The sequence below is a fragment of the Acinonyx jubatus genome, chromosome D3 (assembly GCF_027475565.1).
Source record: "Acinonyx jubatus isolate Ajub_Pintada_27869175 chromosome D3, VMU_Ajub_asm_v1.0, whole genome shotgun sequence".
Classification (NCBI taxonomy): domain Eukaryota; kingdom Metazoa; phylum Chordata; class Mammalia; order Carnivora; family Felidae; genus Acinonyx; species Acinonyx jubatus.
Window position 1 is genome coordinate 2,057,243 of NC_069392.1, and position 25,522 is coordinate 2,082,764.

At 49.2% G+C, this 25,522-nt stretch overlaps 1 protein-coding gene across 8 annotated transcripts in view; it reads right to left on the bottom strand.

The window, feature by feature from the left end:
• The window catches only part of PIWIL1 (piwi like RNA-mediated gene silencing 1), a 30,939-nt gene extending 7,003 nt beyond the window's left edge, over positions 1–23,936 (bottom strand). For 3 of the 8 annotated variants that reach the window (XM_027044041.2, XM_053206412.1, XM_053206411.1), the window contains exons 1-19: positions 23,623–23,711; positions 21,754–21,923; positions 20,447–20,532; positions 19,782–19,893; positions 14,978–15,103; positions 14,255–14,469; positions 13,551–13,672; positions 13,332–13,412; positions 12,493–12,690; positions 11,959–12,070; positions 7,824–7,950; positions 7,505–7,622; positions 6,886–7,000; positions 5,633–5,820; positions 5,187–5,259; positions 1,586–1,786; positions 1,373–1,476; positions 440–510; positions 192–345 (exon numbers count right to left, since the gene is read on the bottom strand). In XM_027044041.2, coding sequence (XP_026899842.2) covers positions 192–345; positions 440–510; positions 1,373–1,476; positions 1,586–1,786; positions 5,187–5,259; positions 5,633–5,820; positions 6,886–7,000; positions 7,505–7,622; positions 7,824–7,950; positions 11,959–12,070; positions 12,493–12,690; positions 13,332–13,412; positions 13,551–13,672; positions 14,255–14,469; positions 14,978–15,103; positions 19,782–19,893; positions 20,447–20,524 — 2,195 coding nt within the window. In that variant the 5' untranslated portion in view covers positions 20,525–20,532; positions 21,754–21,923; positions 23,623–23,711. The other 5 variants (XM_027044043.2, XM_027044042.2, XM_053206413.1 and 2 more) reach the window with 5 other exon arrangements.
• Positions 23,937–25,522: the final 1,586 nt, after the last annotated feature.

Below are 25,522 nucleotides of genomic sequence, written 5' to 3' on the forward strand. Positions count from 1 at the left end.
CCTGAAGGAAGGGACCCTCCACACCTCCAGCCTCGCCCCCAGGGAAGGCTCCACGAGCACCTCCCGCAATCTCACCCGCCCCCCACACCTGAGGTTAAGGGCTCCCTTACCTTTCATCCTACCACACGGACCTCGAAGATAAAAAGCCGTGACTGTACAGACACAAAACGCTTTACGACACGCACGCTTACTTGTAGCCTCTCCCGACAGACCTGAGGCAGTCCAGGAACTGTGGCACTTCGTAGTTCACCAGGGTTTTGAGCTGGCCGTCGCCGACGCCGTCCCGGTACACGACGATCCGGCTGGGCATGTACTCGTTACAGCTGTTCCAAGCCCTCAGGGCAGCTACGGGAAAGCCAGCACCGCGCCACGTAACCCTAGGGTCACCTCTCGAAGGGCCACGTCAGGGACCAGGGTGAAAAGGCTACAGGAGACCAACCTTGGAGGCAGACCTTGAGACCGTCTACCAGCTCTTGTCCTCGATCTTGAAAGACGCAGCGAGAGAACCAGCTGTTGGGAGAAACACCGCGACCCCGGACCGCGGTGAGAACGCCCTTGCCTGCAGGCGGTTCCTTTCTCGCCACTGCTTCCCTCCCAGCAGCTCGTCTTTAGCCCCTTTAAAGAGGTCCCCCGGCATGTCCGGTGCTTTGTGACACCCTGGACAGCAATGACAAGCCACTTATAACGCTACAAACCAAGCTTTCTTTCGTTACAGATCAACACAATTCCACTGCTGAGGCGAAAGTGAAATCGGAAGTAAGATACCCAGAGACACCTCCTCCCTCCCTCACACACACACACCCCCCTCTCGCTCTGCTCATCAGGAGACATTTATTACAGATTTCACTCTTTCAAAAAGATAAAATACCTTAAAATATGCCGTTACTAAAGCTCACACATCAACATTCCCTCAATTTTCATCCTTTCCTATTCTTGGCAATGCTTAGTTCTAAGAAAAGCACTGAAAAGCAATTTCACTCCATCAAAACACAAGTGACTGGGTAAACTGAAGAAACGGGTTTTCCAAAATAAAGTCAACACCAAAACTTTAAGGTACGTTTCAGCATGTCAATAAAAATTCTGAGAGACCTTTTCAGAGATGGCCACATTTAAGGAGATCCGCTCCCCACCCCCCACAGAAATCACCTATAAAATAGCCGGAAATGTGATCTGACTAGTACAGATTAAGGGCCAGGGGACAAAGTAGAAAATGGCCAGGTAGCTGTTATTCTACTTCCCTGACTTTCTTGATTATCGAATTCAGAGAAGTCAATAGGTTCAAGAGAACCTCGCAGACCCCAGAAGTCGGCCCTGCACGCACACCTCTCCTGCGGTGTCCACAGCCAACCGCCCGTCACCTGACCGCACTGACCGGGTCATCCCTTCGTTGATGCTCGCAACAAATCCTGCAATTGACCTCCGTCCAGCTGTGGTGTCATGATAACAATCGATGCCAACGATCATCGCCAGCTTCAGCTGTAACAAAAACCCTGTGCTTTCAGATAAACGGAATACCAGCAGTATTTAAAAAGTCCGTTTTTGGTAAACAAAGCATTTAAGCAGCAATTATATCAATGAAACTTACGGGCATATCGACCCTCCAGAGCTCCCCTCCCATCTTGCAGTTCATCTGCAGGGCGATCTTGGTCGCAATGGCCATGACTGTCTGCTGCTTGCCCAGGGTCCGGGCTACCACACACTGACTTGGAGTAGGGCAATCTGTACACAAGTATTTTTTTATAGCATCATATTTGTCTTTCCGATTACTTGACAACAGACAAACAACCTGAAAACCAAAAAACGTTCTCGTCACAGAGGATTAGGGAAGTGACGATCAAGTTCAGGGGAGAGAACAGAGAACCAAGCCCACCCGCCACGTCTCCACCATGAGCTGACCGGCGTGACGTCAGCTGATACGGTCTGCTCATTCCCTTCAACCCAGTGACAGACACTCACAGAAGAAAGAAACCACGTGGAGCAAACAACTCAAAACTGAAGGCCAAGAAAACCTGAGAACCTACTTAAACACGCTCTATTGCCAGCCTGGAGTACTTTAGGGATAAAGAATAGGGCAAAATAAGTTAGTGGTAACCTACAGGTGCACAAAAAATTTTCGAGAGACAGAGAGAGCACAAGTGGGGGATGGGCAGAGAGAGAAAGGAGGAGACACAGAACCCAAAGCAGGCTCCAGGCTCCGAGCTGTCAGCACAGAGCCCGACGCGGGGCTTGAACCCACGAACCGCAAGACCATGACCTGGGCCGAAGTCAGACATTTAACTGACTGAGCCACCCAGGCGCGCCATGGCTTTGAAACTTTTAAAGCTCTGGCTTGAGAACCTGATCACCCTATGAAATTTCTCAGGAAATCCATGGACAATTCTGGGGACAAAATGGAGTGCCCAATCTAAATATGTCCCGGCCAGAAATGGGACGATGTTAGTCAAAGGGCACAAACTTGCAGTTATAAATTAAGTTCTGGGGATCTGATGTACGGTGCAGGTGACCACAGGTGACAAGGCTGTGTTATGCACCTGAAAGGTACTACAGACCAGATCTTCAAAAAAACAAAATTGTAAGTGAGGTGACAGAGGAGAGAAATCGCCCTGTTGGGATGATCAAGTGATCACGCTGTGCACGTTATGCCTTAACCCTGTCGTGATAATCGTTTCTGCGACATATACACGCGTCCAACGATCACACTGTACACCCTACGCTTTCAACTTACGCTGCTGTGTCCACCGTGTCTTAGAAACACTGGAAATAAAACAACCAATTCCTGCCCAATCCGAGTTTGTGTTCTAGAATTGAACGCAGATCTTTAACTCACTGTGTTTTCCTAATTTATATGTGTTTTCCTAATTTATAGTCCCCGATTCTTCTCTTTTCTCTAGTCCCCAACCCAACCAAATCACTTTGCTTTCCTAGGTGTCTCTGTTATTCCCGACAACGTAATAGTAATCTGCCTGCGGCACTTAAGTAGGAGATGAAGGGCTGGAAAAGGGAACGGGTTAGTTGAAGCCAATTCACTTCTCAGGCTTAGAGCAACATACGTATGTTGTTTACCATCACACTGGTCTCTGCCACCACCCTAGCCGTACCTGTACGCATGCTCACCAACTAAGTACTGATTTTTACTTCTGTGCCTTTTCCCCACAAAATTTCCTACAATTAAAGCCTTTTTTCTTAACATAATTTACTGTCAAATTAGCTAACATACAGTGTGTACAGGGTGCTCTTGGTTTTGGGGGTAGATTCCCATGGTTCATGGCTTCCATACATCACCCAGTGCTCCTCCCCACCGGTGCCCTCCTCGGTGCCCATCCCCCATTTTCCCCCTCCCCCACCCCCCATCCACCCTCGGTTTATTCTCGGTGTTTAAGTGTCTCTTATGGTTTGCCTCCTTCCCTCTCTGTTTGTAACTATTTTTTTCCCTCCCCTCCCCCATGGTCTTCTGTTAAGTTTCTCAAGATCCACATATGAATGGATATTGGGCTTTCTCTGACTGACTTATCTCACTTAGCACAATACCCTCCATTTCCACCCATGTTGCTGCAAATGGCCAGATCTCATTCTTTCTCATTGCCAAGTAGGATTCCATTGTGTGTATAAACCACAATTTCTTTATCCATTCATCAGTTGATGGACATTTGGGCTCTTTCCATAATTTGGCTATTGTTGAAAGTGCTGCTATAAACACTGGGGTACGTGTGCCCCTATGAATCAGCATTCCTGTATCCTTTGGATAAATTCTTAGTAGTGCTATTGCTGGGTCATAGGGTAATTATATTTTTAATTTTTTGAGGAACCTCTACACTGTTTTCCAGGGCAGCTGCACCAGTTTGCATTCCCACCAGCAGTGCAAGAAGGTTCCCATTTCTCCACATCCTCACCAGCATCTGTTGTTTCCGGAGTTGTTAATTGTGGCCATTCTAACTGGTGTGGGTTGGTATCTCAGTGTGGTTTTGATTTGCATTTCCCTGATGATGAGTAACACTGAGCATCTTTTCATGTGTCTGTTGGCCATCTGGATGTCTTCTTTGGAAAAGTGTCCGTTCATGTCTTCTGCCCATTTCTTCACTGGATTATTTGTTTCACGGGTGTTGAGTTTGGTTAAGTTCTTTACCAATTTTGGAGACTAACCCTTTATCCAATATGTCATTTGCAAATACCTTTTTCCATTCCGTTGGTTGCCTTTTAGTTTTGTTGACTGTTTCCTCTGCAGCGCAGAAGCTTTTAGTCTTGATGAGGTCCCAATAGTTCATTTTTGCTTTTGTTTCCCTTGCCTCTGGAGACATGCTGAGTAAGAAGTTGCCGTGGTCCAGGTCGAAGAGGTTTTTGCCTACTTTCTCCAACTGTAGGATTTTGATGGCTCCCTGTCACATGTTTAGGTCTTTCATCCATTTTGAGTTTATTTTTGTGGATGGTGTAAGAGAGTGGTCCAGGGTCATTTTTCTGCATGTTGCTGTCCAGTACTCCCAGCACCATCTGCTGAAGAGATGGTCTTTTTTCCACTGGATGCTCTTTCCTGCTTTGTCAGTGATCCAAGAACCATAAAATACCTAGGAGTAAACCTAACGAAAAGATGTAAAAGGTCTGTGTGCTGAAAACTTATAAAGGAAATTGAAGAAGACACAAAGAAACAAGAAGACATTCCATGCTCAGGGACTGGAAAAAGAAGTATTGTTAAAATGCCAATACCACCTCAAGTAATCTACACATCCAATGCAATCCCAATCCAAATTGCACCAGCATTCTTCTCAAATTTCTTAGAGCCACAAAAGACACTGAATAGCCAAAGTAATACTGAAGAAGAAAACCAAAGAGGGAGGCATCACAATCCCAGACTTCAGCCTCTACTACAAAGCTGTCATCGTCAAGACAATATGGCACTGGCACAAGAAGAAGCACACAGACCAATGGAATAGAACAGAGAACCCAGAGTGGGACCCATACAGTTAAAGCCTTCGAATCCAAATAAATTCGAGATGGCTCTGATCCCCCGGCCCTTCCTTGCGCACAGTCACGCCAGCATCACCAGGGCCACTTCATGAAGGTGAGACCTCTGTCGTGTGGCTACTTTATGACCCTAACTACGACATTCCAAACTCAGACACTAAGATTTACAAATGCCGTTTTTGAAACCAGTCACTCCAGGACACCCACCTATGTATCTGCGTGCTACTTACTATCTGGGTATCTGATGTGACCTTCTGCTGTAGGACTCTCAGGTAAGCTTCAGTTCTGTCATCCACTTCAATCCTGGAATGGAAACCCGGTATCCAACATTCAGAAAAAGCAATGAGAAACGTGCCAACATAAACAGTTTCCTATAGATTATAACATACGACACGTTCCGTACGAGATCTGAAATAAACCGCCGAGAGTGGTCATTCAGGCAAAGGTCGTTCTAACACAAACAGCAGAGATAATTTGAGAGGAGCCACTGCCTGCTCTCCCGCCCCTTCTTTGTTACTCAAATACAGTTCCGCATCCACGTTACAGGAGACTGGAGCAGATCTTTAAACTCCCGTCACCTAGAACGTTGCCAACACTTTCATCGCTTTTGCGTTCCCACACCCTCCAAATGACTACTCATCAGTTTTTCAGAGTAGAAATGACTTGATAGACTTACATTATTGCTTTTTTCATTTGTATGCCCATGGCTGGTGTAACTTTAAATAGATTCTGTATCAACGAATTGGCCGCTTCGTAATTCCTTCGAGTATAGATCAGCAGCCAGTTATCCAGTGGCTTCACGCTAATTAACGGTGCACCTCTGGTTTCTTTTGACCAATCTGCAAACTGTGGATTGTAATCGAACTAGAAGAAAGTTCAGAGACACTGTGAATTCCACGGTCTGCTCTCGGTGACAAAGCCAACAGGTCTGTAATAATTCTTCTCGTGGCATATCCTGAACCTTACAGAACTTCTCGTACTTTCAACTGTGGTGACAGACAGAATGGCCTCGGTGGAGGAGAAAGGGACACGGAGGTATCCACAGACGACGGGGTCCTATCCCACCAGGCATTCCCCGCCCCGCCGCCTCCCGTACCCGCCTTCCTCTGCTGAGATACCGCAAGGACGCGAGGTACTTCCCTTGTGATAAAGACCCAAGAGAAACAAGGCTCTGAGACGGGAGCAACTGGCTGAGGTGTCAGTACCAAAAGTGAGCGGTGACCACGTCTGACAGCAAGACAGAGGGCTCACAAGCCAGAAGCTCGGTGACCTGGTGCTACTTTCCCTCTAGAGGAAAACCACCCAGTGCTTTCTGCATGTCCTCCCCACCTCCCGACAACCTTTATGTGGGGGTGGATGCTTTTATCATTTCCACGGGGGTAATAAAAACACCCGCTGTTAAAACACAAAACTACTTCATCGGGCTGTTATTTGCAGAACATTTACGAGGTGGAAGGGCATCATTTTCTATAAAAGGGTTTTTCAAGTTCTAGCACTTGCGGGTTTCCATTACACACCAGAATGTTTTCAGAATGCTTGCTTCCCTTTCCTGAGCATAAAGCATAAAAGGCATCGCAACACTTAACATGTTTCTCTACAAACAAGTCATCCAGGCGAAGACGAGGCCAAATAGACTGGAAGTTTCCTGGATAAAAAATCACTTCAGCGGCAGACATCACGCCAACCCAATACCTTAGCTCAACGACTTGTGTCACGGGGAAAAGTAAAGCCGGCTTTCAGTGAAGCCTCACCGATGACCCAGCCCCAGGCTCCCACAGGCCCACCTCCTTGCTCCTAGGAGGCGGTGGGGCGAGGGGAGGGGCGAGGGAAGGGGACGGGAGGAGTGGGCACAGCAGCAGACTGGCGTGGGACTTTATCACGAGTCACACCCGAATCTGACGTGATTGACAACTTTAAGAACTGCCTTACTGTTTTTCCACCTTGGTGAATCTTTTCTGCTTGCAAAATTCTTCCTGAGAAGGACAGTAAGTTGGAGTCAAAGCTCAAACCCCAGTCTCGAAGCTCCCTCTGAACGTTATCATCTCTGTAAATTTAACATATTTACGTACCACTCAACAGAAGGAAACGGCAGGAACAGACACAGGCAAACAGACCCACTCCGACCTACAGCACGCAGTCCCGTGTCTCCCGGGACCGGAAGCCTCGCAGCGCCAGGAAACACGCAAGGTGCCGGTCGCTGCTCCCTCCCCGCAGCCCTGGGTCCCTCCGCGATGGCCTTTCACCTAAGTTCTGATGCCCGAACCACCTCTTCAAAGTAACCCCCTCGATGTCGTCACCAAGACAGAAAAATCCATCTGTCCAAAATGGTTCACCTTCTGCTCTACCACCTCCTTCTAACCGAAGAATTAGGCCGCTGGCTACAGAATGCGACACGCCCTGACGACAGCAGCCTCGCCTAGAAACACCAAGAGCCCGCCCCGAAGACCGCAAATGCAAAAGGGAACCAAAACTGCGCTCTGTCGCTCCCCAAACCCAAGAAAATACCACAAACTGGAAGCCACGCTCCAGAGCCGTGGGGGGGACCTACTTATGAATGTAGTCAATGAGTCTTCCCACTTCGCGCTGCCTCTGTTCCGGAGTTAGTCTGGTATGGACAGCTAAATCTTTCATCACGTTAAAATCGTTGCGCATCTTATCAGTTAGACCTTTAAACGAGACGTCGGAAGGCACAGGTTAGTGACAAGGGTCTAGTCTGTGAACGTCTGGGGTGCAGGGTGGTGAGGAGACGGGACGGGCAGCAGGAAGGGCTCCCGTGGAGGGGGAGGGGGCAGGCGTCTCGGCGAGGGTTTCAGGACTCCCCGAAGAGAACGGGGCAGCAAGCTGGGGGAGCCGGGGCGCAGCAGTACCTGTGAGATAGCAGAGCTCCGGGATGAGCATCGCGGGCCCCGGCAAGGTGCCCCCAGGGCCTCGCCTCCTCTTGGGCTGACTGACCAACACAGGCTGCTTCAGGTCCGTGATCTCTTGGTTGTATTGCTGGTCAAGAAAAGACGCCGTCACCGTTCACGGCAATGCCTCTGCTAACAGGTCGGAGGACCAAGGGGTTTCTGTTTTGTGTTTTGAGAACTGACGCCCACAGCAAGGCTGGTATCAGTTTCCAAGGAAAGCTAACAAGGTGCACTTTTTTTATGTTTTTATTTTTTATTTTTGAGACAGAGAGAGAGAGAGAGAGAGCGAGCATGTGCATGAGCGGGGGAGGGGCAGAGAGAGAGGGAGACACAGAATAGACGCAGGCTCCAGGCTCTGAGCTGTCAGCCCAGAGCCCGACGTGGGGCTCGAACTCCCAGACCGCGAGATCATGACCCGAGCCGAGGTCAGACACTTAACCGACTGAGCCCCCAGGTGCCCCCTACAAGGCCCGTTTTTAATCCTACCAAAACGAGGTGTGATTTATGTGATCGCTCATCGTTCTTTCCAAGAACTTAAGAGCCTCACTGTCCCTGACTTTATCTAAACTCTGAGTTTTAGTCACAGTTCACTTCGTTTTGTGATTTCTTGGTCTACCAACAGGAGTCTGTATACCTCTGGGTCCTCACAACAATCCCCCCAAAACTACTAGTGTTACGGCAAGAAGCGTGGGGGAAACAAGTCTTGCTAGAACGATAAATGTGGGGGAGGAAGAGGTTGGCATGCCAGAGAACATTTTTAATTAGGAATAGTTTTTACCAAATGCTGACACTTGCTAGAAGCTGAACTTGCCCTCAGTGAGTAGCCTTCAGATTCCCCACATCAATCGCCAGGTTTTTACAACACAAAAAGAGACAAAAATGCTGACTTCCAGGGGTTAATGGAGGCGTGCGCTGGCCTGCGGGCCTCCAGCTGGGCCCTGCGGCCTCAGAACCACGGGACTGGCCTTGCACGACCTCACCAGGGTTTCTGGCCTGGTTTCCTAGAGACCCTCTTCGTGGCATCTCTCGTACCCTCTCCTGGCATCTTTTGACACCCCGGTTCATCGGGCTCTTTTTAAGAGAACCACACCTCTCTACTTGGCACACAGGACGTGAGCTTAATCAGCACGGCCGTTCCGTTGGCTCCCGTCTCTTACCAACACAGTAAGAACTACTTCCTGTTCCCTGTTCCCATCCCATGACAAGGTCCCGGCCACCCACCCTCGTGAATGAAGACCTTGAATCCCAGTCTGTTCTTGACTTTGTCCTGTACTGAACTCTTCAGCAACCATTCAGGAAGAAAGCTAATTTTCCTATTTCAGGGCAGAAAACGTCAGTGCTCTTATCTAACCTCTGCTCCGTGCACCTACACTACCGATTTTAGCGCTCTTTTTTAATTTATTTAGAGAGAGTGCACATCCGAGTGGGGGAGGGGCAGAGAGAGAGGAAGGCAGAGAGAGAGGAAGACAGAGGATCTCAGCAGGCTCTGGGCTGTCCGTGCAGAGCCCAATGCAGGGCTCAAACCCACCCACGAGCTGCGAGATCATGACCTGAGCCAAGACCAAGGGTCGGACACTTAACTGCCTCAGCCCCCCGGCACCCCGCACCCCTGCTCACCGCCCCCGCCCTTCCACCTCCCGTGTCTGTTACCTGGGTGCACCCACGGGGGGGTGTGGGAGTGGAGGCAGGTGTGTCCCTACTTCACTGAGGGCTCCTTATTGCAGAACCCTGGGACCCCCTCTCTATATCCGGGGCCCGAACAGAAGCTAAAAACTGACCGTGATCTTTCCTTTCAAAGGCCCTTCTCTCTCTGTGCTTCCTTAAATATGACCTTTGCTATAGAACATCCAAGCTATCACTTATCATTGAAACTGCCTCTCCACTGGGAAGTCCTAAGAATGCCTGGAATCCTTCCAACATTTCACCCTTTCCCCGTTGTGATTAACTGTAAAGCTAGCAGATACACCCAATGAGGCCTGGCTGTGACAGAAGTCTTCCAGAAGAAATCATCTGAGTGGAGACTGAGGCCTCAGAACACGAATGAGGCATGCAGAGCGTTCCAAGCAGGGGGAGCCCCAGGCTTAGAGGAGACAGCCAGGGTGACAGAGGTGAGGAAGGGCAAGCAGGCCAAGGCCGCATCGCTCAGGGACTCACTGGATACAGACCAAGTGCACTTCAACAGGCCACGGGAGCAGGGGAAACCACTTATGTGCTGTGGGTAGAAAATAACATCCCATCTGTAGGAGTATGAAAATGGATCAGGAAGCAGGAGAAATGAAAACCGAGAGACCAGCGGAATGAGAGACAGCAGGGGCCTCCACAGGGAGGGCAGCCCCTCAGCAGGGGGAGGACAGAGCCATTTCCGGCAGGGAGATGACCAGGAACACAGCAAGGTAGGCAGGTGGCAGGTGGCATAGCTGTCCGCTGGCGGGAGGTTGTAACTGTCCGTCAGGCATGTGTTCGTCCACTCAAATACCTCGGTGCCTATGCGGGCACAGGGGTGGGGGGGAGGGGCACATAAACCACAAAATCCCTGCCCTTGAGGAAGTGACAGTCCTGCAGTGACCCAGAGCGGGGCACAGGGGCCAGGTCATGGGACACAACATGCTCAGCGCTGGTCACGTGGAAGGAGTCTTTAAGACTTGCAAACACTGAGAACCGGAAGGCTTAGACAGGTCTGGGCTGGAGCTGGAAACCAGAGAACTGTGAACGTAGAACACTTTTAGTCTGACAACAGATGAGCCTGGAGATCACCTAGCAAGTTAAAATACAGTTAGGTCGGGGGTCGAGGCAGAGCCTCGAAGTATGCCACCGTGTAGAAGGCCACTTTCGGAGAAGGAGCTGCCACCTGAGACTCACTACCAGGCAGAAGAGGGGAGGACTTTCCTCTGACCTTCCTTCGGGTCTAAACCAAACTCTCCGCTGAGAACTCCTTCGTGTCTGCTGTTGACACGTACCAACCTTTCCCAACCCTGACAGGGATTACGAAACCACACAACGATGCCAACTCATTGCTCACGGTAGCCTCGAACGCCCGGAAGGAATCTAGGTTAAACACGGCCGGAGTCCTCAAGCAGTTAGAGGTTGAAAAGGGCAGTAGGGAAATCAAGCTGAGATGGCCCCCGGCCGGTTTTTCATCTTGCCCAAAATGAGAACAGCTCTTAACGCGACTTCACAGAGAATCCTCTCCCTCCAGAGCATCTGATCTTTTCATTCATAGCAGAGCAGCTGAAGGTCAGACAACAGTCGATAACCAGCAAGTAACAAGACACTTCAGGGTCACCAACCTGACGTATGATTCTGACATAAGATATAAATACACAACAAACAGCTCATCTGCCCAGCTTTTTAGGAAAAGGAAATAACGTACTGAAAGTAGAAAAAAGAAGATAAATCTTAGCACTTCAAAACCAAGTTTTAAAATTTTAAGTGCAGAGCGTTTCACAAACGCTTTTCCAGCACTTGTAACAGAGCACATGCAACCTTCTAAGGACTGAGGGGCCAGATCTGCCCCTCCCGGGACGGCGACGTTCGTGCGCGCTCGTGTTCTCTTCTAGTCCCAGCGGTTCTTTCTTGCCGCTGTTGTCAATTAAGCGATTACTCTGTATAAAACTAGCGTCGGAAGGTCCCATAGTCAAAGGACCTAGCCTGGATGATACAAGCTGGTCTGAGGTTGTCGATACGGGAGATGCAAGTTAAGAGTAACCCATAGGCAGATTCAGCTCATGCTGAAGACTCAGCCATCTTTAACCCCCATCCCTGGGTGAATCTAAAAAAGTGTCCACTGCAGAATATGGGTCAGAACAGTGAACTTCTGGTGTTCACTACCTATCATCCTGTTTGTCCTCCCCATGCTTAAATTCAAATGTCATCTTCTGTTCGGCTGGGGAAAAGGAAACGGGCCCAAGCACTTCTCATTGGATAACGAGTTCAAGTGAACTATGCTCCGACCGCCTTAACAAACACATTTCTACAGTTTTCAAAGCAATCTGTTCCATGTGTACGAGCGTTAGAAAATCCTAATGAGTAGAGCTCAGATTTCCTCTAAGGCCTACATACCACACGTTAAAAGATCAGGTCCACGGTGACCCCTTACCTTCCTATAGTACTCTAGGAAACTGATTTCAGAGCCGTCTGCTTTCTTGAAGGTGCTCTTTGGATTCTGGTCCCAGTCGATATCATCTACTCTGTATGTTTTATTGTTATACCTATGAAACGATTGAGATTTACTGGTATTTGCTTGGAACATGTAGAGATATTATTAAAAAGAACCTAAATAGAGATAGGATGTAGTCCCTAAAAAATAAAGTTTCAAATAGCTTAGCGATATACAACGTCCTGGGGAGAAAAGGGAAATCTTCTTAAAGACCATGCTAGATGGGTGGGGAAGGGACTAAATCACTACCAGAAAACAAAGACTGACAAAGATAAAAGCCATTAGATACCCTTTTCAGACGACTGTACTCCCCAAGAACTCGTGTCTTGCCAAGGGTGACACACACCCCTCCCCATTTTCATGCTCTTCCCACCAGTCAACTGTAGACCCTACTTTCTAACAGGATGGACCAGAAAGCCATGAGGTCTTAAGACTTGCAAAACGACTGCTGTGCATTTTTAAAAAAAGCCTTACTTGGTAAGAACAATTAAGCCTATCAGTTCTTTGGAAACTTGTTCTTGAAATTTATGCTCTTCTATTTGATGGTACAGGTTGAACATGAAATCTAACACGGTTTCACTCCGGAGGACTTTATGACTGACGTCGGTGCAAAGCATGATGTTATTTTCGTACTGGAGGATGGAAGTGGTAAAGCCAGGCCAGATCACCAACCTGTCAAGCAGAATGAAAATATGAAGTAACCTCTAACGCCCAAACATGGTCTGCACGTATCACGTTGTCTTTTTCTCCTGTCTTAACTGGGTCTAAAGTACAAAAGTTCCTGAAGTGAGTAAATTTTGTTATTTCTAGGTTTCACGTGGTTCCGTATAGAGACCCATCTTTTTAAGATCTCAACAACGAATGTTTCTTCACAACGTAATTTTTAAGTTCCATTTTGAATACACTCTGTTAAACTATCGCTGACGCTGGACTAAGCCTTAACAAAGTTGCCGATCTAACTGAAAGCACCTGTGATTACAAGCCTGACCCGTGTGGGCCGCACCTGAACGCACGCCATACAAAGGAACTTCTGAAGCAATCTCCTGAGCTCGTAAGTTTGGTTACCCGAGACCAAATACAAATGCTGGACAGCTCTTTATGCTTCCCCAGTGACAGATGGAGAGCATGTGACGTCTTTAAAGCCGAGTAATCCGGGAGGTCTCTTTTATTATTCGGACCAAGTTGAAACTTCACGTACCAGGACGGGCACCGCTAACAGCCACCGTAGTCAATCTGATCGTCTCAAACTGGAGCACCCCTTTCCAAGTCCACGATTAAGCCCAAGGAATAGAAAGCTTCCGCCTTATACAAACCTGTGATTTGGAATATCAATTGGGTCACTTGGGTTATAATAATTCCGTCCAATTTGTTGTAAATTCATGATCTTTAGGAGCCTAGAAATTCAAAAGTCAGAACAGAGATGTGAATACTGACAAGCATCTCCAACACACAGGTCCTCACCGCACTGGTTTTTCAACTTTCCCCTTGATTTTTAATTTTTCTGCGTAGAGGGTTAGAAAACACTGACATACCTCCTGAAGATAATGTTATAGAACTGCAAACAAGTTGGTGATGTAGGTGGGAGCTCATTTGTTAAGGTGATCGTTATCCTCACGTGCTCTCCATTTCGGGTCTGACTAACTACTTCAGTAACCTGAAGCCGGAGCAGTGGAAAACCACACTTGTAATTATTAAAAGAAGTAAGCCCAATCACATAATTCCTGCTAATAAGGCAACGAAAAAACTACAGAACAGTTTGAAATTAAAAAAAAAAAAAACAAAGAAAAATGCTAGGAGAGGAAGAGTGGTTGCGGCCCGTGTTATAAATTCAATTGTGGGGCACCTGGGGGGCTCCATCGGTTAAGCATCTGACTTCGGCTCAGGTCATGATCTCACGGTCCGTGGGTCTGAGCCCCGCGTCGGGCTCTGTGCGGACAGCTCAGAGCCTGGAGCCCGCTGCGGATTCTGTGTCTCCCTCTCTCTTTGACCCTCCCCTGCTCACCCTCCTCTCTCAAAAATAAAAACGTTAAAAAAAGATTTATGAATGTAATTGTAATCAAGTTACTGGGTGGATCTGAAAATGAAACTGCCCAAGTCCCCCATGGGTTTATTACATGGAACATCAGACGGAAGGCCACTGGTGCTTCTCTAAAAAGCTACCCTAGACTGTGGCAGTTCTGCTCTGAAGTGGGGAATCCTTCATCACCCTCTCCCCGACCCGACGTTTTCAAATAACCTTGTGCTGTAGTCTTTTAGGTAAAAATAATATTGTTCCATCAAAAGCATGACACCTTCCAATTAAATCTTCATGTTGAAACAGAAGAGCTGAGCGGAGTCTTCTGGCCTCCATCAGCGGGTTATAGTCAATGTGATACTGGTACAAGGCCCACTGGGGACGGGACGTCAGTCGAAAATGGTTAGTGCTCAGCCTTACTATAATACCTGAAGACCCTGCAAAAAAGGAAGTCACATTTGATTAACAAAACAAGTTTCGTCTTCCCTGAACGCCTTCCTACTGTGGCAAACAGACACGGTTCTGCAAACACAAGGCTGGGAATAGTACAGGACTCTAGAGTTCTCAGACATCTGACTTTGAGGACCACTGTCCTGTCCGGAGAAGTTCCTAAAAGCACACATTTAGGAGTAAATCCCCCTCAGACTAAGCAACGTACAACAGAACCAACCAAACCTATGGCAAAACCCTCTAAAAGAAAAACGTTATCCACATCACATGTAATAAAAGATTGCAATGCAGCTGAAGACCTCTATAACTTATTTCGTCAGAGCAGAGAGAGAGGGGGAAGTGGAACAGCCACGTGGCACCCCGAGTAGATGCAGATGCGCCTCTCCTCCCCAGGACCGCGTCACGCGTGGATGTGCGAAGCGCGGAGCCTCAATTCAGCGTCCTACGTACTTGAAACGTAATCTCGTGAACACTGTGTTCTTCATAATCGCTTACCTGTCTTTGATTCTCTAACGTGGTCTAGGTTCTGTCTTGTGTTAACACCAAGGTCATGAAAGTCTCTACGACGACCTCCCCTCTCTGCTAACGATAACTCCTGAAATCCAGCGGATATCTGGAGGTCTTAAAAAAAAAAAAGAAGAAGAAATTATACACACAGTAACATGAAACACGAAATAAACGACAACAGCATCAACACCCCAAATGATGCCATATGAGACCCGAAAGCTACTGAGGTGCTAAAGATCACGTAGAAGGGTCCCGTCAGAGGGTTTTAGGTATCTCTGGCCATCACAACATCCTAGCTAGGACTTCTCCTATAAAGCCTTTCTCGCCGTGGCCTAGCCAAGCTCTGCCGCTCCCCCATACGACATACGTACCGTTAAAGGATTAAGACAACTGGACGGAGATTCAACAACTCAGGAGTACCTTTGTTGACTAGGAAGTTATTCTTCTCGAATCTAACTTCTGAACAACCTAAGGACCTTTTTATCAGTATTTTTCACAGCTTTATGATACAATTATAGCTACAGGAATTAGTGGTTTCTAGGTTTCAACGTGTAACCTGAAATAGAAAATACAGGTCTAAAGCATAATTTCCTCACTAATTCCTTGAACACCCAGCATAACGGATGGAACCTTGTGGTGCCTGTCCCATGGCCATCATGCACCTGTCCTTTTGGGACAGGTTAACTATCAGCTCATGCTTAGTTGCAAAAACTGCTTATAATATCCAAAATCATTAAAGCTTTCAATTTTTACAACATATGGAAGCAGCTCATATCACAGTATGATGTGGGCCCAAGAATGAACACGGGCTTTGTGGTCGCGTGTTAGAATTCTAGCTTTCAGTTAATCAGCATGATACTTCATGTACTAGAGACTTCAGCCTTCCCAACCTCTCAGCCTTTTTTTTAAAATACCTTACTTAGGGAACAATGTACCTAAAAGACTAGAATTCCACCTTATCTGCAGGCAAGGACGGCGGAGGAGACTTAAGCAGAAACTTCGGGGAAAGCACCTTGGGAGGAGAGCCAGTGGCTGGCGTTTACATTCTCTGTGCCCCTGCCTGCCAATCTTGCCTGGACTCTAGTCGTGATCACCAAATATAGGTCTTAATGACAAGAAGTTGGGACAAAAGAACAAAGTGACTGAAGAACCCAGTTTTCTTCTGGTGGCAAGTTCCAAATTCAGCACCCAATTGCCAACTTCTGGACTTCTCATTAGAGGACACAGCTTGAGCAAAATATCGGGTTCCTGAAACACCTTGGAAACCAGTTATTCTAACATCAGCTTCAACTTCTTTACGTGGAAAAGTGAGGAACTTTACGGGTATGTCGTATGTTTTAAGTGAGAATACGATTTATAAAACTCCTCATAGGTGTTGCTAAATATGTTGGTTATTGTACCTCACGATATTCAGGGGCCCTATTTCAAAGTCCTTTAGGGGTGCCTGGGTGGCTCAGTCAGTGGAGCATCCAGGTTTCAATTTCAGCTCAGGTCATGATCTCACAGTTGGGACTGAACCCCGTGTCAGGCTCCCCGCTGACAGTGCGGAGCCTGCGTGGGATTCTCTTACTCTCTCTGCCCCTTTCCTGCTCTCATGTGCACGAGTGCTCTCTCTAATGAATACGCTTTTTTCTTAAAGATAAAAAATCCTTTAAATATTTAACTATTTTTGTCTCCTTTGGTGAATTTTTTATCCCCAAAACTTTCAAATTAGAGCATCCTCGGCACTGGGTGATTAACTGTATACTAACACAGGTCAACCGTACTGAATCCAACTTAGTAACAATGACAGGTCATAGCGGCTTTTTTCTCCTGAAAAAAATCTGAGTTTGTCTTAAAATTCCATTCCAGATACAAAAACCCAACTATAAGTTTCTGAATATAAATAATGAAGTCCATTCCCCTCTCTACACACAGTATTGCTATCACATTTAGCAACAGCATAACTGTCAACCTGTAAAGACAACAGGTTTCAGAAAGAATAAAACTGTAAACCTCGCTAATTGTTAACATACCTCATTTTATTGTGCTTTGCAGGTAGTTTTTACAATTGACGCCTTGTGGCAACCCTGCATCAAACAAGTCTGCTGGGGTCATTTCTCAAACATTTGCTCATTTCATTTCTGTGTCACGTTTCAGTAATTCTCACAACGTCCCAAACTTTTTCGCTATTGTATTTGTTACAGTGATTTGTGATCAGTAACTACAACTTGCTGAAAACTCAAATGATGGTTGGCGCTTTTTAGCAGTATTTTCGAATTAGTACATACACCGGACACAATGCTGTTGCACACTTAGCAGACTAAGCAGTGCGAACAGTTCTTCCATACACGCCGGCAAACCCAACGATTCACACGACTCGCCTTGTTCCAGCTGCTGTATTGCAGCGTCTGGAACCGGGCCTGCTGTATCTCTGAGATCCACCTAGAACCTTCCCCTCCGAGCAGCTGCTCGAACGACTAAAACTACACGTTAGACCTCGCTACTCTTCTACTACAGAGTCCTTGGGAATGAAAATCAATAAACAAGGTTTATTGACAATAAACCTAACTTGTCACTTCAGTTTCTAAAACCTAGTAGATTCGTGAACCTTTGGGGCAAGCAGTTCCCAGTGAAGTGAAATGACGACCCCCCCCAAAGCAGTGAAATGACATAATTTGTTATTCCAAGTACTATTTAACCCTCACAATGGTCCTTAAAGTTAGATGCTACCTTTCTAAAGATGGGACACTGAGTTTCACAAAATTTAAGTTCATGCACAACGGTTAATGATTAATAACGGTCAATATAGAGCATGTTTAAGAAATTAACGTATTTCCCACAATCTTATCATAATTTTAAGGCTGCAACAGTAGGGAAATGTTTTTGAAACAACTTTAGCAAATCTAGCTGTTGGCGAACACACTGACCATGTCAAGTACTCTAAGTTTCGAAGGAACAAAGGCATCAAAATTAGAAGAGGAAGTACTGCCTAACACCCTATAAATTTAGAGAGATTAATGCCTATAAATGAATTCTCATCAGGCAGCTTTAAAAACAAAACATCACGTATGAGAATAGTTAACAGGTAATTGGATACATAACAAAAGACCATTCCAGACTTCTCACTGACTCTTCAAATGTAGCACTATTTTTAATTTTTTAATGTTTATTTCTTTCTGAGACAGAGAGAGAGACAAAAAGAAAGCGTGAGCAGGGGAGGAGCAGAGAGAGCGGGAGACACAGAATCTGAAGCAGGATCCACGCTCTGAGCTGTCAGCACAGAGCCTCATGCAGGGCTTGAGCCCACAAACTGCAAGACCATGACCTGAGCCGAAGTCGGACGCTTAAACAACTGAGCCACCCGGGTGCCCCTCAAATGTAGCACTATTAACTGACATTTTCCCTCAAAAGTTTCTGAACAAAAACACGCACATACTCGCGTATTCATTAAAAATACGAAGAGAACGCTGACTCACCACCCGATCCTGTCTGCCGTAGCCCAGGCGAGGGTCTGCACCCCTGCGTGGTGACAAGGTGCCGTGCCGTTAGTGTGACAGTTCTCTCCGACCCTTTGGGCAGGCATTCCCAGGGTGGGGCAGGGTGTGTGACGACGGCCCTTGCACGGTCATGCCGTCCCTGCCCCGGTCCGTCGGGTGCACTCCCAGGAGGGGACGTGCTAACGACAGGGCACCGTCACGGCTGCTACACGTTACAAAAGTCGGTACAACCGTACAACCCCTCAGGGAGGACAGTGCTGGCCTGACAATCACCAACGGTGGCAAAGCGGTAAGACAGAACAACAGACAGGTAAACAAAATGTTCGTTTCATTTCACTTTCTCTCACGAGGCTCCCTGCTTTCATTAGTCTCTGCAGTTCTCAGTGCACTGCCCTCCCCTTTCCTCTGCCCGCCTCCCTGCAGCCGGTCAGGCATCACGGGTTTTATAGGAGCGTTGTGTGGGCCACAGACCCAGCCCCACCATCACTTCCCCAAGTTTCCAGGCTTCTGGCACGGACAGCGGCTGTCACGGCACCGTTTACGTGGCCCTGACACCACAGACTCATCCAGGGGCTCCTCTGACGTTCGCGGATCTCACTGGGTAGGACCAGACCTCTGGAGTACTTGGGGGCGTCACCCACGGAGCAAAGCCGGGTACAAGCTTCGCCTCGTCACCAGCTGTCCCCAGGCTAGTTCACGGAACAGCCCGTCTCCCGTGGCCACCCCGGCAGGAAAGCTAGCGTCATTACATCAGGTCCCGCACGTCCGGGGGAGCTTTTCCTACACTGAAACCAAACTTAACTGCTGAAGACTCTTACATCAAGCGCCCAAGTAATCCAGGTTTGTAACAAAGTAACGAAAAAGCACAATTTCTGGAATCAGAACTGGTGTTCTGACCTCACCAGCTGTGGCAACTTTGGCCCCCAGTTTCTGTGCCTGAGAAATGGGGGGAGCCAACACAACACATAAGACACCGTGTCCTGCAAAGCAAAGTTTTGTTTGCAGAAACGTTACAGGTGGTCTAGCTTTTGGTGAAATTACTAAAGATGCCCAAAGAATGTTCTAAGTGGCTAATCGGCGAAGAAGCAGACGTAGGATTGGTTCAGAACTACTTTGTGAGAGCCACTCTGGGGGCCTGGCGAGGACACGCTCTTTCGTTTCCAAGAAGGAGAGAAACCCTGTGGCGCCCAACACAGCCTGAGCGCGCCTGTCATACTTTAGAGGACTGTGGCTTTTCATCGTAAGGAGTCTGCACAGCGGCTGCCGTGCCAGGGCCACCGCTCGCGCGCGAAGTCTTTTCACCCTCCTTTCACCTTGTGACTTGGCCGGCGCTCCGCCTGCTCCTCTCTGTCGTCCACGGCCAACTAACTCCCCCTCTGCTGCCGGCTGCTGAGGCCGAGGCTGGACGAAGCCAGGGGGCTGACTCTATAGGTACATGCAAATAAACAGCAGGCTTTTCACGTCAGAGGTCACACAACAGAGGAAACCGTCTTAAACACGACTGAGACACTCAAACAAAAGTCATCTAAATTAGAAGTCTAACGCTGTGTTCCCACAGAGCAGTTTCTTCAAAACGGTCACTAACTAAAGAACCAACTCTTAAGATCCTCAGGAAAGGGAACATGATCGTCTTAGTTCTCCTCCCTTGGCCCTCACAGGACAGTCTTTTCCACTTATTTTCAACAGCCTAAGTTGATAAAGATGTAACCGATTTGGGGCGCCTGGGTGGCTCAGTCGGTTAAGCGTCTGACTTCGGTTCACGTCAGGACCTCACGTTTTGTGAGTTCGAGCCCCAGGCCGGGCTCTGGACTGACAGCCCAGAGCCCGGAGCCTGTTCCGGATTCTGTGTCTCCCTCTCTCTGCCCCTCCCCCCCCGTCTCTCAAAAATAAATATTAAAGAAAAGTTTAAAAAGCAGATTTAACAGATTTTTGTTTCCTAAAGGTCGTTTCTGCAGTTAGAAAATGGTAAAGCACTCACAGCAGGGGCCCCCACGTGCTGCACCGTCTCCTGACCGCAAGCCCTTCCTCGTGCTCTCGCTCTGGCTCGCCCGGTCATTTTTCTTCCTTGAGAGAAAATAATCACAAACACAATACTCAATGTGCACAATTTGACTGTTTCTACGACGTGACCTTTAAACTTCAAGATTCTAAAAGAAGCTCCTGAATTATCACGTATCTTCCTAACCTGTCCTCTAACGAACTCAAGCGCTGGCAGGGCGGCGCTAAAGCAGACGACCTGTTTTAACCAGTATCTCATTTTCATTGCGCTGTTTTTTTTTAATAGTTAAAAGTTTACTTGTTTTGAGAGAGAGGGAATGCAAATGCAGGAGAGGCAGAAAGGGAAAGAGGGGGGACAGAGAGAATCCCACATGGGCTCTGTGCTGACAAAACAGAGCAGTGGCTCGAACTCGCAAATCGCGGGATCAGGACCTGAGCCAAAGCTGGACCCTTAACCGACTGAGCCCCCCAGGCGCCCTGAATTATTGTTTTATACAGATGCAGGGAGAAAACTGTTAAGAAACGTCTGAGGGTGGGGACTAGCTCTTTCACATCCGGACACGTATCTAGGACACCAGGTACTGGTGGCACGGATAGGCCCTTCATGGAATTCACGCGCGTGCGCGCACACCCGTAGCACAGCTTCTGGGATCTCCCCACAGGTTCACGTGTGAACGCACCCAAACCAGTGTCTGTTACAGCACATCACTCGTGCTCCAGAATCTCTCTCTCGGTGAGCAGCACAACCACCCACTGCTTCTAGGGAAAAAGGACGGAGTCGTTTAACTACTCCTTTATTGCTCTTGCTACTTCTGACCCAACACTTCTCTCCGACACCGTGTTCGCAAGGCCCTGGGGGCCAGGACGGGTGCTGGGCGTCAGAGACATTACCACGCCAAGTTTCCCCACCCACTCACCCCCACCAGAGTGGACAGCAGTATCGTCGGGTTGTTAAGGTGTAGACCTCAGAGTTAGTCTGCCCAAACCCCACTCCTTCACAGAAATGACCTTGACCACATCACATAACCTTGACTCCTCTCTGATCTGTGATAGGGAGTTAATAACCTACCACACAGGTCCAGTGTGCAGTTCAAGTGAGAACACACATGAGGCACTTACTTGACACACAGTGAACGTTCAACATCAGCTGTAGTAGGAAAGGCACGCGAAATTAGAGCTACAAATTTTTTAAAGCTTAACGCAGCAAATAAACAACGCTCTCATACAAAAAGCAAGCAGGAACTGATTTACACACTGAAGCGTGCCTCCAATGGAGCTAGCACTTACACGGAGCTGGAAGATTAGAACCGGAAGGGAGACGGTGCCTGTCTTCCCCAGCAGGGCGAGGTGCTGAGTGTGGCTGGTCGGCAGGACTGGGAGCCGCCCGGGGACTCCAGGTACCCGGGAAGAAAAGCTGGTGAGCTCGGAGGCAGGCACAGATCCGAATGCACAGGGCCCTGCAGACAACAGGGTGGGGTGCCACGAAGGTTGTAATTACAGAGGGGCGGGCTGTGACACTTACATTTAAGATCACTCTGCTTCACATCACATTTTCATCTTTTTTTCCAGTCTGAACAGCTTCTAAAATCCTTGCTGTACAAGGGCCTTCCTAGAAAGACCAACCTAATGACATCCTCCAACTGGGAAACCCCTCTTTGACTTCCCGTTGTGTTCCACAGGATGGGAAGCAAATCCTCAAACTTACCAAATTGTAGAAACCTTCACGATCTGATTCTAAGTCAGCCATCTCCAAAGCAGCTTACAAAACATCATTTGCGAGGGGCCCACTATCAGAACCCGTGTTTAATGCCGTCTTCAACTACCGCGCATATACTGCCTGTATCAGGACAATGGCTATGCACACCTAACTCCCGCCCTGGGCCTACCGGCATACGTGCTCAGGGCACTTACTGAAGGGGTACAGAATGAGACTTTTCTTTCCCGCACGCACCCCAGTAAATTCCACCATTCACCTTGTACCACGGGGTGCCCTACCTCCTCCACACGGCTGTGGTCCCACCAGCATTACTGCAGCTACCCCACAGCCCAATAATTCCCTCCCTCACTAGACGCGGACGCTGGTCCTAGTCAGTCCTGCGCACCTGCCCGGCCCAAGTGCACGTCTGGGGTTTCTTTTTAAGCCTGGTAAAAAGCTGAACTGCCACCTCCGACAGAAAACGTTTTCCTAGCGCACTTCTCAGAACGTGACCTCTCTCTCTCGGCAACACCTAGAACTCGTTGGAAACGCCAGTTAGACAGGGGGGTTCCCCGCTCCCAGACCCACGGGGTCCACGGCTTGTTTCAGCGGGCCTCCAGGTGATTCTCACCATCACCCAAGACAACCACGTAACCACACACAGGTGGGGTGTGCAGACCCCGTGCTGGGCTGGCCAGTACAGCTGTGGTTCTCGGCTACATCCTTCCAACCTCAGGGCGCCCCAGAACGGGAGACGAGTTAGATAGTCACTTTCAAGTAAGACTTGGAGGCGATGCTTCTAATCATCATCCCAGCTAGAAACCATACCGGGTCAAACTGTGCTCCATCCAGAGGCAATGCAATCCCAGCACCTGCCCCCAAACGAGAGCTGCCCCGGCCCCTGTGGACTGGAGACCAGTGCAGACCAACCCCCTAAGAAGGGCCCCCTGAGCTCCCCCCACCTTGACAGTGCCACTCTCCTCACCCTGGGAAGTAACGGGAATGCCCTCCCGACAGGGGCAGTGCCCCCTCAACCCGGGAGTGTCCAGGAATGCCTCCCAACCCAGAAAGTGCCCCCCCAACCCAGGCAACGTTCAGGAATACCCTCCGACCCAGTGTCTGGGAATGTCCCCCAAACCAGACGGTGCCCCCAACCCAAGTAGCGCCCGAGATCGCCCTTCCCTGACCTCGGAAGTGTCCAGGAATGCCCCCTGACCCAGACAGGGCCCCCCAAACCCGGGCAGTGTCCAGAAATGCCCTCTGACCCAGACACTACCCTCCCGAACCCGGGCAGCGTCCAGGAATACCCCCCTGACCTTGCAAGTGGCCTCCAGTCCCCAGCAGTGTCCGGATATGCGCCTCCCCCCCTCCCCCGCACTCCCCGCCCCTGGGCCTGTCCCTTCCCCAACCCCTGCCCCCTCCAACCCCTGCGTCATCGTCACCGCGGTGCCCGGCCTCACCAGGCCCAGAGGCTGCAGGTACAGGGAAACAGACACGCCGTGCGGGCCCCGCAACCCCCAGCCCCTCGCCTCACCTCCGCCGACCGAACCGCGCCAACCGTCACCGCACGCCGGATCCCTCCGCGCCGGGACTTCGCGCCCCGATGCCCACCCCAGTGACCTGGCGCTCCTCGGCCCGCGAAGCCCTGCCGCTCGCCGTCGCCACCAGCCGGGGCTCCCACCTGCCGGCGGTTGCGGGGCGCGGACTCCCGCCGAAGGAGAGCGGCGTTCCTTTTCTGGGCGGATGAACACTTCCGCCTGGCGGTGAGCCCGTCTGCACGTGACACCCGGCTAACGGCGCGGCGAGGACGTGCGCGTGCTGCGCCCTGATTGGCTGACACGCCATGGCCGTTTGCCGTGGGGGCGGGGCCAGACCAGCTCAGGACTGCGGGAGGCCGGGGCTGCAATCGCCCGTTGGGCGGTTGGGCGGTTGGGCGGGGCGGGGCGGGCTCCCCGGGCGGGCTCCCCCCTCCGGGGACACCGTGGTGCACGGCGCTGGGCCTGGGTTAGCTGTGAGCGCCCCGCTGCAAAGTGGTGCACTGAACCTTGGGTGGCCCCTTAAAATTAGAAGCGATTTAGCTCATCAGAGAGAGAAATGAGATTGGATTTTTGCCCCAAAGAAAGAGCCAGAGCCGTTCCGGAGCCAGAATGCCAGGCGGCTGTGCACCTGCAAATTTCAGTGGGCGCAAATTGTGTGCCGAGTGCACGCGTGTTGACGTGTACGGCAGCTGTTCTCAACTTTACTGACCGGCATCAGAGTCACCTGGAGGGCCGGTTAAAGCACGGATGGCTGGCCCCCTCCCCTGGGGATTCGGATTCTGCAGATTCGGTTGGTGGGGCCGGCTGAGGTCCATTTCTTGACGAGCTGCCGGTGATGCTGGCGCGCTGCTCTGGGTCCACGTTGATCCGAGGCTCTTTGTTAGATGCCTTCAGTGGGAATTCGTTTCCTCATTGGACAACCCCAACACAATTAAAACTATTGTAAACATTGTCCAATGGGACAGGATTGTCAGGATGGGACATGAGACTACTGATGTAACTAGTTAAGTCCAGTAATATTCAACAGTTTCTTAACGATGGAGTGTAGGGGAGAGCAGGAATACAGTTGCCCAGACGGACTTGTCTTAAAGCTGCCTTTGCACAGCAAACGCTATTTTCTTCTCAAGCATGTATTCAGGGGGCTGGGAGTTTTCCCAAACCACGTCCCCAAGTCTATGGTCTCCTCTGTGGGACAGAAGGAACAGGCTGGGTTTCAGCGTATTCTGCACCTGCTGCATTGTAAAAACCCACATTCCCAGGTAATCCTGATTCAATAGGTTTGGGAGGGGAGCGAGGAATTTTCTTTTAAGGAGTCACCAGGTGATTTTTATGCTGAGAAGTTTGAGACCTTTAAGGCAGGATGCGTGAGCTTGACAACGTGCACGCTTAAGGAATTTACCCAAAAAGCCGTGGCACATGACGCCAGTAGTTTTGGGGGAAACAGCTTCACTGTTCACTTTTTAAAAAGTAAAAGGCACCATTGGGAATACAAAGGCAAGCATTAACTTTTCTGGGAAGGATCGAAGATGTTGGCGGGAAAGATGTTCTGTGATCTTGCCAGCAGATGGGGCAAGAAAACAAGAAATAAGTCTACAGTTTCCCCTGGATGCAGGGGAGAAAGAGGCCAGAAATGCACCCTGCAGGGTAGAAGTAACACTTTTCCATCAGTTTATTTGCTCTATGTGCCTACACCCCTTGGGACTTCTAAGGACACAGTGCTTGTGTAAAATGAGCTACAAGAGAAGTTGGGGAAACTTTTTTTTTTAATTTAAGTTTCTACATTGACCGCATGACCTAGTGGCACCAGTTACTGGATACAACT